The sequence below is a fragment of the Callospermophilus lateralis genome, chromosome 1 (genome assembly GCF_048772815.1).
Source record: "Callospermophilus lateralis isolate mCalLat2 chromosome 1, mCalLat2.hap1, whole genome shotgun sequence".
Classification (NCBI taxonomy): domain Eukaryota; kingdom Metazoa; phylum Chordata; class Mammalia; order Rodentia; family Sciuridae; genus Callospermophilus; species Callospermophilus lateralis.
In genome coordinates, this window is record NC_135305.1 from 122,758,102 (window position 1) to 122,773,000 (window position 14,899).

General features: G+C 40.5%; 1 protein-coding gene across 1 annotated transcript; it reads right to left on the reverse strand.

Moving 5' to 3' along the window:
• Nucleotides 1-4,111: 4,111 nt before the first annotated feature.
• On the reverse strand, nucleotides 4,112-14,899 carry Ywhah (tyrosine 3-monooxygenase/tryptophan 5-monooxygenase activation protein eta). Its single transcript, XM_076838224.2, has 2 exons — nucleotides 14,582-14,899; nucleotides 4,112-5,555 (listed from the first exon to the last, which is right to left on the reverse strand). Exons 1-2 carry the CDS (start codon nucleotides 14,666-14,668, stop codon nucleotides 4,902-4,904), a joined length of 741 nt encoding a protein of 246 aa, XP_076694339.1. The 5' UTR covers nucleotides 14,669-14,899; the 3' UTR covers nucleotides 4,112-4,901.

Consider the following 14,899-nt stretch of genomic DNA (forward strand, 5'->3'; position numbering starts at 1 on the left):
AAAAATAATAATGGTGCCCTTTTTCACTCTAAAGTATTCCAATATGGTGACAAGTTACAGAATCAGCCCGGTTATTAGAAAGGGAAGGGTTCTGCTTTTTTTTTTTTTTTTAGCCCCACAATGATTCCACTTTTCCCCCAAAAGACCAGAGCTTCTTGCTCCTGAGATATTTTCTTCTTTTAATATTCTTCCTGTATTGCTCCCAACCCTCAGAAATACATAAGAATTCTGTTTGCCCATTTCACTTCAGAAGTGTCCTCCTGGAGTGTTGCCATGGTGATTGGATGATGTCACTGCCCTGGAAATGGTTGCCTAGGAAATGACTGATGTCACTTCTAGAAGATGATTCCCATGGTAACCATCTGGGTAGAATGTGGAGTAGCTAGGAAAGTGAAGAGTATGGAGGGCAGATGCAGAAGGAACAAATGTGAAGAGTGGAAGGAAAAGGGGAAGAGAGAAGTACAGGGGAAAAGACCAAGAACAGGATTCAGACCGCCCCCAGAGCAGTTGAAAATAATACAGAATCTCAGAAATGAAAGTTCCCAGAGACCACCAAAAGCAACAATCTCATTTTTTTTACAGATACATCCAAGAGGCGAGGACTTGCTCTAGATCACACTACTAATTTGCAAGTGTAAAGAGAAAAGACTTCAGTTGTTTTGTAGGGCTCATCAGTAGATTTGGGTGGGGAAATGAAGGATTCTTGTTGTTCTTTTAAAAAAATTCTGACCTCAAATTAGTCAAATTATGAATAATTGACTGAATAAGAAATTCTTATTGTGCATTGTGTGTTAGGCCTGGAGAGGAACTTGAGTGACAATTTTACTCTTTGCTTTTTATTTTTTTATTCCCCACTAGAGTGTTAACCCTAGGAGAACAAGACTCCTGTCTGTGTCAATTCACCAAGTATCTCCAGCCACCCACCCAATATGTACCAAGTAGTAGCAGCTCAATGGGATTATTGAATAAACAAAGAAGTGATAAATGCCATTGTGTGGTACAGACCCACAGAACCAGTTCAGGGTCACACAGAAACTGACAGGTGGGATTTCATAGATTGAATTTGGATAGAGCAAGAGAAGAAACCCCTTCCAGAAGGAGAGTAAGAACTTGAGCAAAACACAATAGCAGTTTGAACAAGTTGGATGCAGCTGGAGAGAGATTTCAACTAGTGGTACTTCAGTCCATATCAAGCTACAACTGTTATTGTATTACTACAAGTAATGCACTTTCTGAAGTGAAGGAGCTCCAAGTCTTAGGAGAAAGAAAGGCATTAAGGTCCCCATTACAGGGTATGCCTGGGAGTAGGAGTAGTACAATAAAAAAGACCATCCAGCTGGAGCCAATGTAAAGGAGAAAGTAATCTCTCCCCTTTGAACTGCTATGTGACTTTGGTCAGGCTTTGCATTATTCTTCTAAATTGCTATCCAGATCTGCAAGCGACATGGTATCTAAAAGAACAAGAATCCTAAGCCAGGCATGGTGGTGGTACATTCCTATAATCCCAGCTACTCAGGAGGCTCAGGATTACAAGCCTCAGCAATTTAGTAAGACCCTGCCTCAATTTTTTTTTTTTTTTTTTTTTTTTTTTAAGGTGGGCAAGTTGGTCACCAGGCACGGTGGCACATGCCTGTAATCCCAGCAGCTCAGGAGGCTGAGACAGGAGGTTCATGAATTCAAAGCCAGCCTCGGCAATAGTGACACTAAGCAACTCAGTGAGACTCTATCTCTAAATAAAATACAAAATAGGGCTGTGGCTGTGGCTCAGTGGTTGAGTGCCCCTGAATTCAATCCCTGGCACTCCCGCCCCCCCACCAAAAAAGTGGGGACGTTGGAGATGTAGTCAGAGGTAGAGCCCCTGGATTCAATCTTCAGTTCCATTAATAAAATAATAATAATAAAGGACTTTAAAGTCCTGCACAAAAGTATATTCTTCCATTTCTTGTTTGACCTCAGGAAAGTCACTTTTTCCGAGCCTTGTAATTGGAGCTACAACCCAGATCACAAGAGTATTAGTTTGTAATTTAAACATGAATTTAAAGCCTCACTCAGCAAGGTGATCAGCCCACAGAGGACAGAAAATGTTATTTTCTCTTCCCTTTCTGATATAGTTTCTGTACTCCAGAATGACAATGAGTTGTGCTTTGGGAAATGACTTTGACAATAGATTCCTTCAACCTTTAGCTCATCCAATCTTGCTAGGTGCCATAAGGCTTATATTTCAGTGGAGGTGATAACATGCTGAAAAACTTAGAATAATAACAAAGACTGACCCCAAATCACCTAGCAGTTCAAAGGAAAGAGGAAGCTTCCAGCCAGATCAGAGGATTGTAAATGAAAGTATTTCATTAGGTCTTGAAGGAAGAATTCCTAGGACTAATTTTTTCCAGATGGGGATCAAAATAACCATGGCATAGTTGAAATAGTCTTGAAGTAGGACATCCCATCTTTTTTTTTTTTTTTTTTAATTGCTCAGGCTGGCCTTGGAACTCCCTAGCTCAAGTTATTCTCCTGTTTTACAGTTATATATCAGCGTACCTAGCATAACAGCCCATTTTGAGCTCAGCTTTACCCTTTAATAGCCATGTACCATAAGCCGCATCTGGTATGTGGTTTCCTGTTAAAAAATATTAACATTCCTATTTCCAGGGTCATTGTATAGATTCAGAGACCATAAAAATAAGTACTCAGAACATAGTTTGCAATGGTGGTTTTCATCAGCTAACCTAACTATTGGGCTATATAACAGAAGTGATAAGTCCCACTATAGTATTGATGCTTGAAATCCTAAGTGTTGGAGCTTGCCTGATATTTGGGATTCCTAACTGAGGAATCAGTTCAAACTCTATAAGACATACTCTAAGGGTGGATTGCAAGTAATACATGGTGGGCCTAACAAGTCGAACACAGCCTACTTTATTATAGAGCCAAAAGAACTTGGGAGGGGCTAGGGTTGTAGCTCAATGGTAGAGCACTCGTCTCACATTGTGAGGTACTGATCCTCAGCACCACATAAAAATAAAATAAAATAAAATAAAGGTATTATATCCATCTACAACTAATTTTTTTTTTTAAAAGGACTTGGGCCTCCCCATCTCAAGTAATTTGACTAAGTGATTTATTTGACAAAAGTTCCATAACTAAGAATGCTATTCATTCCCCAAACTCAAGGAAATGGATATTTGAGCAAGGCTTGAGGAGCTACTGGAAACATGAAGTCATCAATTTAAACAATTTAAAGTACAACTTTGTTTCTAAGTAAAAATATTAAAAGGCTAACAAGTAAGCTGCCACATAGCTTAAGTGATGAATGCCCGTCTAACACGACCAAGGCCCTGGGTTCCCCATATAGCACCAGAAAAACAAACAAAAAAACAAAGTATTGAAATCATCCTCAGAATGAACATCATATCCTTTTTATTCCTAGTCTCAACCCAAAGGGCATAGCACAGTAAAAAGCATGCAAGGATTTAGGGTATCTGAATGCTATTCTAGGTTGTCCCTAATTTTGCTGTGACCTAGAAAAACTATTTTATTTCTTTAGACATTAGTTTACCCTGACCTCTTTATCATGCAGTAGAAAAGACTTCCAGGTTTAGGCCACATGCAATTTACATTGCTTCCTCCTAAATTCTCTCAAGAACTCCATTTGTCACCGATGGGGCTACACTTTAATTATGCATATTCCTACTTCTCTATACCCAATTTTCAGACCAAAAAAAGTGTCTGCATTACAGAGTAGTTGGAGTTGAAATATAATCCAAACCCTAGCCTTGACTCGGTAGCGTGGCTTGCCAAGGCTACCCAAAGCCTTGAGGTCATGACTGTACAGGGACTCTTAGGCTCATTTACAAACATCAATTATTGGTTAGAGTGGATCACAGAGGCTAATAGCTGTGTTCACAGAAGACTATTTAAAAAACTCACAACCCTTAAATGTGTGCTACAAAATATGTAATGGAATCAATTAGATGGCAGGAAAGCCTGGATACTGTACTGCTGATACTTCAATGCTTTGAGAGCCTCAAAATGAATCCAAAATGATGACTGGTTAAAGAGCTCCTTGGGAGAGGGAAAAAAATCAAGACTACACACAGAGATAATATCCCCAAAGCAGCATTTATTTACCCTTTGAATTTCAAAACATTTATTTTAAGTCTGGCATTTCATAATCACCTGTCTTGATTGACATGGGCTGACACACATGGTGCTGTCAAGATACACAAGGACAACTGCCAAAGAGTTACAAAAAATAAATCCATGATCCTTAAACAATTGCAACCAAAAAAAAAAAAAAAAAAAGTTACACATATCAAAACTTTAGATGCATTGCGTTTAAAAGGTTTGTGTACATCATAATTTAAAGAGGCAAAACAAGTGCTACTGAAACCTCACATCAAAGTTTATTATAAAGCTGATGGAAAGGAGCAAGTTGTCTCTCTGTATCAGCTTTCCTTTAACAGTTTTCCACTAGCTGAAGAAAGAGGTGAAAGGGCTGAATTCATTTTTGCATGCACAAGATGTACTGCTTAACAAAACACTATCAGCTTGTTTTAAATATCAACCATAGCCTGTGTTGGCTAATTCTCCTCTCTAAACTCCCCAATTACTTTTGCCTAGATTTGCCATAGATTAATAGGCATAGTTAAATGCCTCATTCAGAACACACTTCTTTGCACAATTCAAAAAGGGAGCTCCTGTAGGCTCAAAGCAACCATCGGTCCAGCAATGCCCATGATGATTTATCTGAAACTGCTTCCCAAGAGACAGGAGAGCAGATCTGAGTAGCTGTGCTGCCAATACAGATAGGTTTAGCACTAGATATTTAGTGACTGTGGCAAGGAAGAATTGGTGATGATGGGAATGGTGGGTGAAGGAAGGGCCAGGGATCTGAAGGATCTTCAGTTGCCTTCTCCTGCTTCTTCATCCTGCTGGTCGCTCGTCCAGAGGGTGAGGTTGTCTCGAAGCAACTGCATGATGAGTGTGGAGTCCTTATAGGAATCCTCATTTAATGTGTCCAGCTCAGCTATGGCATCATCAAAGGCTTGTTTAGCTAAGAGGCAGGCCTGCTCAGGTGCATTCTGGATCTCGTAGTAGAACACAGAGAAGTTGAGAGCCAGGCCCAGCCGAATGGGATGTGTTGGCTGCATGTGCTCTTTGCTGATTTCAAAGGCCTCCTTATAGGCTGCCTCGGAAGCTTCTACCACACTGTTTTTCTTCTCCCCAGAAGCCACTTCTGCCAAATAGCGATAGTAATCACCTTTCATTTTCAGGTAAAACACCTTGCTCTCATACTGGAAATCATTGCAGTTCTTGATGAGGAACTTGTCAAGTAGAGCCAAGACATCATTGCACACTGTCTCCAGCTCCTTCTCAATCTTCTCCCGGTAAGCTTTAACTTTCTCCAATTTCTTTTCATTTCCATCAGACATGGTTTTCTGCTCAATGCTGCTAATGACCCTCCAAGAAGATCGCCGGGCACCAACCACATTCTTATAGGCCACTGAGAGGAGATTTCGATCTTCATTGGAGAGAGGTTCATTCAGCTCTGTCACCTGTAAAACCCCAAAGAGACAAACATTTGAGAGCTAAACCCAAAAATCTTGGAAAATTCTTTCTCCAACATAACTAACAATCCTTCTCAAGAAAGGACTTATGGACAAGCCAACTCTGGAGAAAAAAACATTCATGGGCAAAATCAATATACATCCCATCCAATGGAAGACTATAGTACAAAAGTTAAATACTTGGAAACTCAAAATAGGAATAGGGAACTCATATTAAGTCTTGAATGTAAGATGTTGCTTTCATCTTGGAAGGAATGGTGACAATGATTATGGAAAGGGATATTCATGAGGAAGAAAACACTGAGACTTTAATCCTGTTTGATTATTTTCCTACAGATTCTCCCAGCTCTTCCTCAAGCCAAAATAAATGATGCATTAGTGACAGTAAATGTCCCCATCTCTGCTCAAAGGAAACAAAGCTACATAGCTTCCCTATTTACTGACCTAATAGGAGCCCAGGCCTGACTGGCCCTAGAAGCACTAATTATTTTAAATGGAAGAGTTAAAGTTCACCAGTTGTTAATTTCCCTTAGTTCTCTATTATGCCAACTCCAGGTGAATCAGCTATATAGTTAGGAAGACTGTTGTGGGTTGAATCGTGTCCCCAGTAAGATATGTTAAGGTCCTACCTTCTGGTATGGAAAATGTGACCTTATTTGAAAATAAGGTCTATGCAAATATAATTAGTTAAGATGAAGTCAAATTGGAGTGGGGTATGTCCAAGATCCAGTAACTGGTGTTCTCATAAGGAGAATGAGATTTTAAGAGACAGACATACACAGAGAACAATGTAACAACAGAGGCAGAGATTGGAATGATGTTGCCTCTATAAAGCCAAGAACCTTAGGGCTGCCAAAAACCACCAGAAGCTAGTAGAGGCAAGGAAGAGTTCTTCCCTAGGGACTTCAGAAGGAAGGCAGCCCCATCAACTCCCCAATTTCAGACTTTTGGCCTCCAGAACTATAAGAAAATACGTATAAGAAAAACTATAGAAAATCTATAGTTTTAAGATACTCAGTTGGTGGTACTTTGTTCAGAAGCCCCAGGAAACTAACACAGGTCTTTAAAATAAAAAAAACCCTGGTCTGGGGCCAGCAAAGTAGCTAACTTGCTAAAGTAATCTAGGCCCTCAAAAGAGCCTGTAACCCCTTCACAAAATATCTCCTTAACATGATGTATTGGTAAAGGTCTTATTTTTTTAATTATTTTTTTAGTTGTCAATGGATCTTTATTTAAATATATACATGGTGCTGAGAATCGGACCCTGTGCTTCACACTTGCCAGGCAAGTGCTCTACCACTGAGCTACAACCCCAACCCCAAATGTCTTTTATTTTAAAAGGAAAAAAGGGAAGAAAGCAAAGCACTTGGGAAACCATAAAATAAAGAAAGGTATTACTTAAATTGAACTTTAATGAGGGAATCGCCACCAAAGAAGGAGAAGACGAAGAGTTATACAAAGCAAATTCTAATGGACATTCAAGAATGAGCAGCGGAGAATCAGAAACAATGATTATTTGGGGAAAAAGTGATCCAAGAACATAAGCAACAAATGTAATTATTACATTTAAAAATCAGAAGTTGTACCTAGTTCTTACAAGTTCAATCAAGCAGCTACCTGAGTCTCTCTGCCCCAAACCCCAGACAAAATAAAAACACCAGCTCCCCATTCTAATTTCCCCATTTCCCTATCGCTAGGACATCTACATTTCAGTACAAATCCCAACCCAGGAATATGTGCACCCTCCTTTGCCTACTCTAATCAAACCAAACCCTTACTTCATTCTTCAGTGTGTCTTCAGTTCAGTCATTTCCCTCGGGGCTGCCCCAACTCCAGTCAAGTGGGGTTCCTCATTCCTCCTCACAAGTTCATTAGTAGTCTTCATACCTCTGAGACCTGCGATAGTCCAGGACAATCTTTTCCTTTTACTAATCCAAAATCCATGCTCCCTTCAAATTCAGTTGAAGACCAGTGATACTCCCCACCCCAGTTTTCTCCTCTAGTAAGCCTTTAAACATTCACTTTTGCATTTGTTAGTAGAAATACAAAGAGACTTTGTAAATATTTCTAAGTCTTTTAAGGAAGCAACCCTTCTAAATTCCATCTCATTTTGACAAACACAGAATGCTTGAGTCCTATAGGCAAGAGGCAATAAAATAGAATATAAAGAACAGAATTTGAAGAGCTCCTTAGATTCTGCAGTAACAAAATCCAGTTAAGGCCACTAGACATTAAAATGCAAATAATATCCAAGAGTTGCAATATATTTCATCCTGTGACTAATGAAGCTGTTTTTCCTATACTGCTCTAAAGATTCACCAAGGTAACTTCCCAGAGTATATCATCAAGATAGAGTGCATATCTGAAATACATATATTATACAATGTAATTATTAATTACTGAAACCTAAGACATCTGGGCTAGTCTAGCTAGTTGCATGTGACCTCAAACACAATCTTTCTAGGCATCAAAAGTAAAATAAGGAGGATTAGAACAAATGATCTCCAAGGTCCATTTCAGCTTCACCATTTTTCCTAATAAGCACCAATAAAAGGTGTGGTAAGGCAAGAGGTCGACCATATTAATAAGTGAAGTTTATATATAAGTTTTAGGAATTCATGCAAAAAATATCCCTTTTCCATTGTGGATAAATTGCTAAAAAATAAGTATTGGGTAATATTTATGATACCTTCACAAGAAAATAATTTACTAGAAGCATCAGTGTTTATGTAACAATCATCTGGTTGCCAGCCAGTCTCAATGAATCACTATCTGCATCAGCTGAGCGTGACTAACATAACTAAGTAAGCACTGTTCTTAGAACCCCAGCCAGATCTAACTAGGAATTAACTGGGTATGCTTAAATATATTATTTTTTAATACTGCTAGGTCAAAACTCAGCTAGTAAAAAGAAAATTTATCACTTGATCAGTTACTAAAAAAAAAACCCTGAATTTCCCCAGATTGGAAATGAGACCCAAACAGATTTGCAACTAAGCTTGACTGACAATACATACTTCAAATAACCTCCACTGATGTTAGTTAGCACTAGTTGCCAACACTTCAAATACCAAAATATAGCAGCCAGAACAAAAGTTCGGTCCTAGGGGCTGGAGATATAGTTCAGTGGTAGATCATTTACCTAGCATGCTGAGGGTCCTAGCATCATCCCTGCTCCCTCCCCACAAAAAAGCTCAAGGAGAAGCAGATACTTTACATACTAAATCAGCTGAATGATCATCTGCAGAACCTATGGAGATGAGATTTTGCATCTCTACAATCACAGGCTTCCAAATATTTTCTAACTAGGAATACAAAGCAAAGACAAAACAAATAATTTTAGGTAGAAGAGATTTAACAGGGCTTTCAATCTTCTTTCCCCTCCAATACCAGTGTAATACTCATTTCCACCACTTAATCAGCTGCCCTCAGAGCAGCCTCCTTGGCCACTGTCTTCTTCATGTGGTTCCCAGGGACCTAAGAGGTTGTCCCACTTCTGCTCGGAATCTCTGCTTTCTTGCACAACTCCCCAATTTATTTTGTCCTATTTACATCCTTACTGAAAACTTTAAATTGATTAAGCCTTCCCATTTTATAAAGATCCCCCTTTCTATTTAAGGACTACCAGCCATTTTCCTGATGTCTTTACCACAGCCTTTGGCTAAACCAACTCTCAACCCTGGAGAACTTTTACCCAGCTTCTCTGTGCTGCGACTACACAGCATTACTGAAAGTCACAAATAACCCAGCCTGCTGCTAATTCATTTATCTTCCCATGACACCATTCGCTTACTCAAACATCCCCAGGGGCCTCCTCCAGCAATTCATAAGGCAATAAACTATGTGTTTTTGAGTAAAAATAGATCCGTGCCAAAAATAGAACAGTGACTATTTAGGAAAATTTTAAGCTATTAATCTGGGAAACATTCAACATCAAAAGTAATACTTACCAAACAAAAATGCCACCCAGACTGCCAGGCCATACTTCCAGTTAGGGGTAATTTTACTTGTTCTGAACACCTCTCCCATCCTTCACAGCTACACACACACATTATTGTCTCACCATTTATAGTTATCTTGTCCACATGTTATTGACCAGCTCCATTTTGATGTTGAGTTTATAACAGAAGAAAACAATTCTCCTGAGCAATTATCACATAATGAAATCTTTAAGCTTCTTTGACAGAACACTATGTATTTTAAAAAAAAAAAAAAAAAAAAAAAAAAAGCAAGCCAGAAAGATGGCTTTTTTTTGGCTCTTTCCCACATTAATTCCCAGGAAGTGAGGCTCCCACATGGATCCAAAGTAGCAGACTACTCCCTACAGGCCACTGTACAAAAACATCACCAGCCAAGGCCAGGCTGAGCCCAGTATTCTCACTAGAGCAAGGCTGCAAGTTCTGTTAGGCTGCAAGATAGGCTAAATTTCAAGCTCAGATAATCAACTTCCACTCTAAGCTAATGTTATAAAATATCTACCCTCATTATCATTGAGATGGTCTCTGCCTTGCTTTTGACATCATCAAACATTTTCACAGGCATCTACAGGGGTTAAATGCAACCCCTTTTGAAATGCATTACTGAATGCTACCATCCCTGGAGGCACCAGGATAGGCAGCTTCAGAAGTTGTGCCAGGTTCTGACTGCAGGAAGTGTCAACACCAAGGAAATGCCACTGTAGCAAGGAGTAGAAGAAGCACCAAAATGCTGGAGTGGAAGACCAGTTGCCTCTACCTGGACACTAGGGAGAATTTTCCTGCAATCAAGAAAATGTTATTTAGGGATCTTATAAATTCCATAAACTTGCTAAATGTAATACAGAAAACACTGGGTATCTTCCACCCAAAATTATGTAACATTACAGAGGCTATCACTAATATAAAATCCCAAAGATAAGGAAAACACATTTTTTGTTTCTTCAAGGAAATGAGTAGTGGAGGTCTTGGCTATTTGGAAATTCTTCTGAGGATAATTCAGGAACCCAAACCCAGATGGTCATGATTTCCACTTCAGGAAAACAAAGCCCAGTGTGTTTGCCACTTAAAGTGCCTTTTAATTCTGACTATTACAAAAATCATCCAAGGCTTTCTTCCTTTTTCAGCTCTATACATGACAAGAGATAATTACATTTCAAGTGACCAGATGATAGGAAACAGAGCTCCCCTGGTTTTTATATATTTTAACAATAATGGCTTTAAGCTTTCATACCACAATTTTGGTATACCTCAAAATTACCCTTAATATCTGCAACATGGATTATGTCTTACCCAGGGCCACTCAGTGGTGCTCTCCTTTTACACACCACCTGCTTATTTCCCTACTTCCCACAATCTCACAGCTGTTGGAATAAGAGCCTTTTGCCACTGGTTGGGCCAAGTGCTTCTCCCTGTCAGACTCTTGTTTCCCTAGCTGTGGATATGTTTCCTGCACTAAAGATTTCTGTAGATATTCTTCAAATCCTTTGAACACATTTCTTCCTGTCCTCAATCAACACTATGATCACGTCAGTATTAAAACATGCCACATCATTTTTACGTTTTATAACTTCATGCTTACTAATTACGTTTCAAAAGAAAAATAGATGAATTAGAGCATTAAGAGGTATGACTGGATTGTGGCCACCAATGCATACTCCCTAGAAATCTATCTGGTTACTTTCCCTTTTCTTAAATCATTTATTCTTCAATGTTAACATTTTAACCCCATTTATATTTCATAGTTCTCATAACACACAGTATTTCAGATATTTTACATAAGTTAAAAATTGTGTAAAATCAGTCAATGCCTGATCTAGGAAGGATTTGGTTTCTAAAATCTTTCACAATGTTTCTTCCCACTATTACACTGTATATATGTTACTAGGTATGAGATAAGGAAGCTTGGAGATACTCCTTTATGCGTGATTTTTCTTTTTTAAAAAAATATTTTTTAGATGTTGACGGACCTTTATTTTATTCATTTATTTATATGTGGTGCTGAAAATCGAACCCAGGGCCTCGCACATGCTAGGCAAGTGCTCTTACCAATGAGCCACAACTCCCAGCCCTGATTTTTCTTTTTTTAATGCATTATTTTCATAGTTTTTTGTAAACTTATTTTATTTATTTCTTATTTTTAAAAATATTTATTTAATTTATTTTAGTTGTAGTTGGACACAATACCTTTATTTATTTTTATGTGGTGCTGAGGATCAAACCCAGGGCCTAGCAAGAGCTAGGCAAGCGCTCTACCGCTGAGCCACAACCCAGCACTTATTATTATTTTTTTATGTGGTGCTGAGAATCAAACCCAGTGCTTCACATGCTAGGCAAGCATTCTACCACTGAGCCAAAACCCCAGCCCTGCATGATTTTTCTCAAAGCTTACCAACATTGTCCTCCAAGTGATGCTGGTAGAATAGAGAACAGCAATCATTACAGGTAGGCAATATTAAGTGACCATTTAAATTACAAAGGCAGCAGGAACAAATTAGAAGATTCAGGGTAGAAAGTAATTTGTTAATAATACCAATATTCCTAGTTTGATGCTTCAGATGTCCTGAAACCAAGAGATAGAAGTTTCAAGGTCAGAGTAGTGCCTAGATCCATCTTCCCTAGTTTACTTACCTGCTTCTTCCACTGCCCTAAAAAAAGCCCACATAAATCCAGAAGGATCTAGCATTCACTCTTCCCAAAAGCTTTAGTTAAGGCTTGTATTAACAACATAAGGACTTAGTGCTCTAATAATATTAAGAATTTAATCTACAAATGCCAATTTAACAGGCAAAATGTAAGAAACCATTCTCCCTGATCAATTTAGATGGCAAAACAATATTTAACATTAAGAAACAGGCATATTGACAAAAAAAAAAAAAAAATCTTATTTTAAAGAAGTTACCTTGAAGGAATGGTTTATTACAAATCTGATGACAGCTTGGACTGAGTTTTCAAAACTGCATGGCTTTTCTAACTTATCAATCATTTCAGATATGAATTATTAATTCCCAATACACTGAAGGGTTCATTAGTTTGCAAAATGCTACCTTAATGCCTCAGAGAACATTTGTGGACAAAAATAGCAAGTTATGGAGAAGTATTTTCCAAGTCTGATTATGAAGACCAGAAAGGCAGTTCCCCAGCCCCCCACCCCACCCCGGGCTCAAATTAAATTTTGTTCCGGTAATATCCCTCCATTTTTTCCTTATTTCTCATCTCAAGTTGCCTCAAGTTTTTGATAGCTCCACGAAGTACTTTCTAGTCATTTTTTCTTAACCTTAATTCAACTTCAAATTCTATCCTTCTTTCTAAAACATCATTCCCCAAAGGGCTCCTCCTAACCCTGCAGCCTTCAAGTCCCATTCTCAGGCTATGCATGGACCTCACCAATATGTTGAGAAGCTTCAGTTTACACATTCCAATTATAAGTTCTCAGTTACTGGGGAAAAGAGACACACATAGTGTGACTTGCTGAGGTGGAAAGAGGTAGATTTTTTCCCAACGAGAACTGTTTTAGGACCCCTTCCAGGGAAATGCATTCATACACTCAGTCATTTAAGACTTACAAATTCATATTTTGATTTTTTCCTCAACGAGGTCCTTAAGAATTTAAAGTTCAAACCCCTTAGACTATCCCCTACTTCAGAGAAAAAAATTCCCATCTATCCACAAAGGCACACCACAGTGTTGAAATGAGGATCCCAATTTGTCAACAAATGGGCCTTGGTGTGTTGCTGGTTTCCAAATACATCTTGGTTAGATGTATAACAAGGACACCCTATGTAAGATAACCCAACTATTACCTGGATAATCCTAAATATTGGTCTCAACTATATGTCATCTGATATTATTATCAAAAGCCTTAAAATGAGATTTTCAAACGAGTCTAACATTTGGGGGTGTTTCTGGGTTGTAGTTTTTTCTTTTAGAAATCACTTCAAAAAGCTAGCCAAAAGACAATGAGCTATAATCCAGTGCAGTCACTATCAAACTTAAAAGCCACCCAAAAATTGCCCAAAAGCTGGCCAAAATGCAGATGTCTCCCAGAATTTTTGAATTTTGCGGTTTAAGGTGGAGACCTGGGAGGCTAAATATTGGACCATATAGCAAGTTGGTGGCCACCGGTTGTAATTCTACCATTGAGTGACCTTGACACAGAAGTAATGTTCACTTCTAAGATAATATGAACAGAGACAAGACCAGTGAGATGGTAACCAGAACCCAAAGTCTCAGAAATGCAGGTGGTGTCTAATCCACGGTATGTGCTAGGGCGTGGCTGGCCACGACTCCCTCACAGGAAATCAAGCTGCAGAATCTACAAGGGTCTTGGGAATGCAAAGACATAAGCTTTCATTTCACCCAGAAGTAGTCACGTTTCAGTTTAATCTCCAGGCAGACGGTGCAACAGTGAACTTGGAGCTATAATGAGGCTACACACCCTCCGTCCCACAGCCCTCACCCACGCCTAGACTGCAGGAGCGGGGTCTTCAAACACAAAGACAGACCCCAAGCAGGAGAAGGTAGGGGAAGAGCAATTCGAGCAAGCTAAACAAACTGATCGAATTACACAGGTTTCAAGTCCTGGCAGAGAAAATCAGGAGAGACAGCGCGCCACTCACTAGGTGATTCTTTATTACAAGTTGGTGAATGGTGGAAGGCTATAGAGTGGAAGGCTAGTGAGCCCCCAAGTCCTACAGAACAGTCTAGAAGCAGAATATGGCTCCCGCGTGTTTCCTCGGATAACCCTTCCCCCGCAACCCGGAGCACTGTTAGATGCAACGCCCCACCCCCCCGCCCGCTCATTCTGGCTGGGCTGCAAGGGCGACCCAGAAGGGCTGCCCCCGCCCCCCGAGACCCCACCCCGGCCAAGGCCTCAGGAAATGGCGGGGAGCAAGGCGGGCGCGGGAAGCGCGAGCTGTGGGTGGCCGCGCCCAGCTGGGTCTCCCCGGGCCAGTCCAAATGGGAGATGCTGCCCGCCGCCCCATCCCTTCCCCGTGCTGGGATGCCCCGGCCAACCGCCCGGGATCGCGGCCCGCTCACCGCCTTCATGGCGGAGGCCATGTCGTCGTAGCGCTCCGCCTGTTCGGCCAGCCGCGCCCTCTGCAGCAGCTGCTCCCGATCCCCCATGTCGCTCTAGGCCCGGCCTCGCCTCGCGCCCCGCACCGCTCGATCGCCCGCCCGTCCGCTCCCCGGTCGCCGCGGAGGCCGCCGCCGCCGCCGCCGCCGCCGCGCACGCGCACTGTTCCCCGGCTTGCCAGAGGCTGCAGGCTGCAGGCAGCGCCGCCGCTCGCGCCCTCTCTCTGGCTCGCTCCGCGCGCAGTGGCTGGCGCCCCGGACGCCGCCAAGAGAGGAGAAGCG

Excerpts from the sequence above, each read along its gene's own strand:
- Ywhah (XM_076838224.2), bottom strand. The coding sequence starts at position 14,668 with ATGGGGGATCGGGAGCAGCTGCTGCAGAGGGCGCGGCTGGCCGAACAG. Across the intron at positions 5,556-14,581 it reads TGGCCTCCGCCATGAAGGCG|GTGACAGAGCTGAATGAACC; the intron begins GTGAGCGGGCCG and ends GGGGTTTTACAG.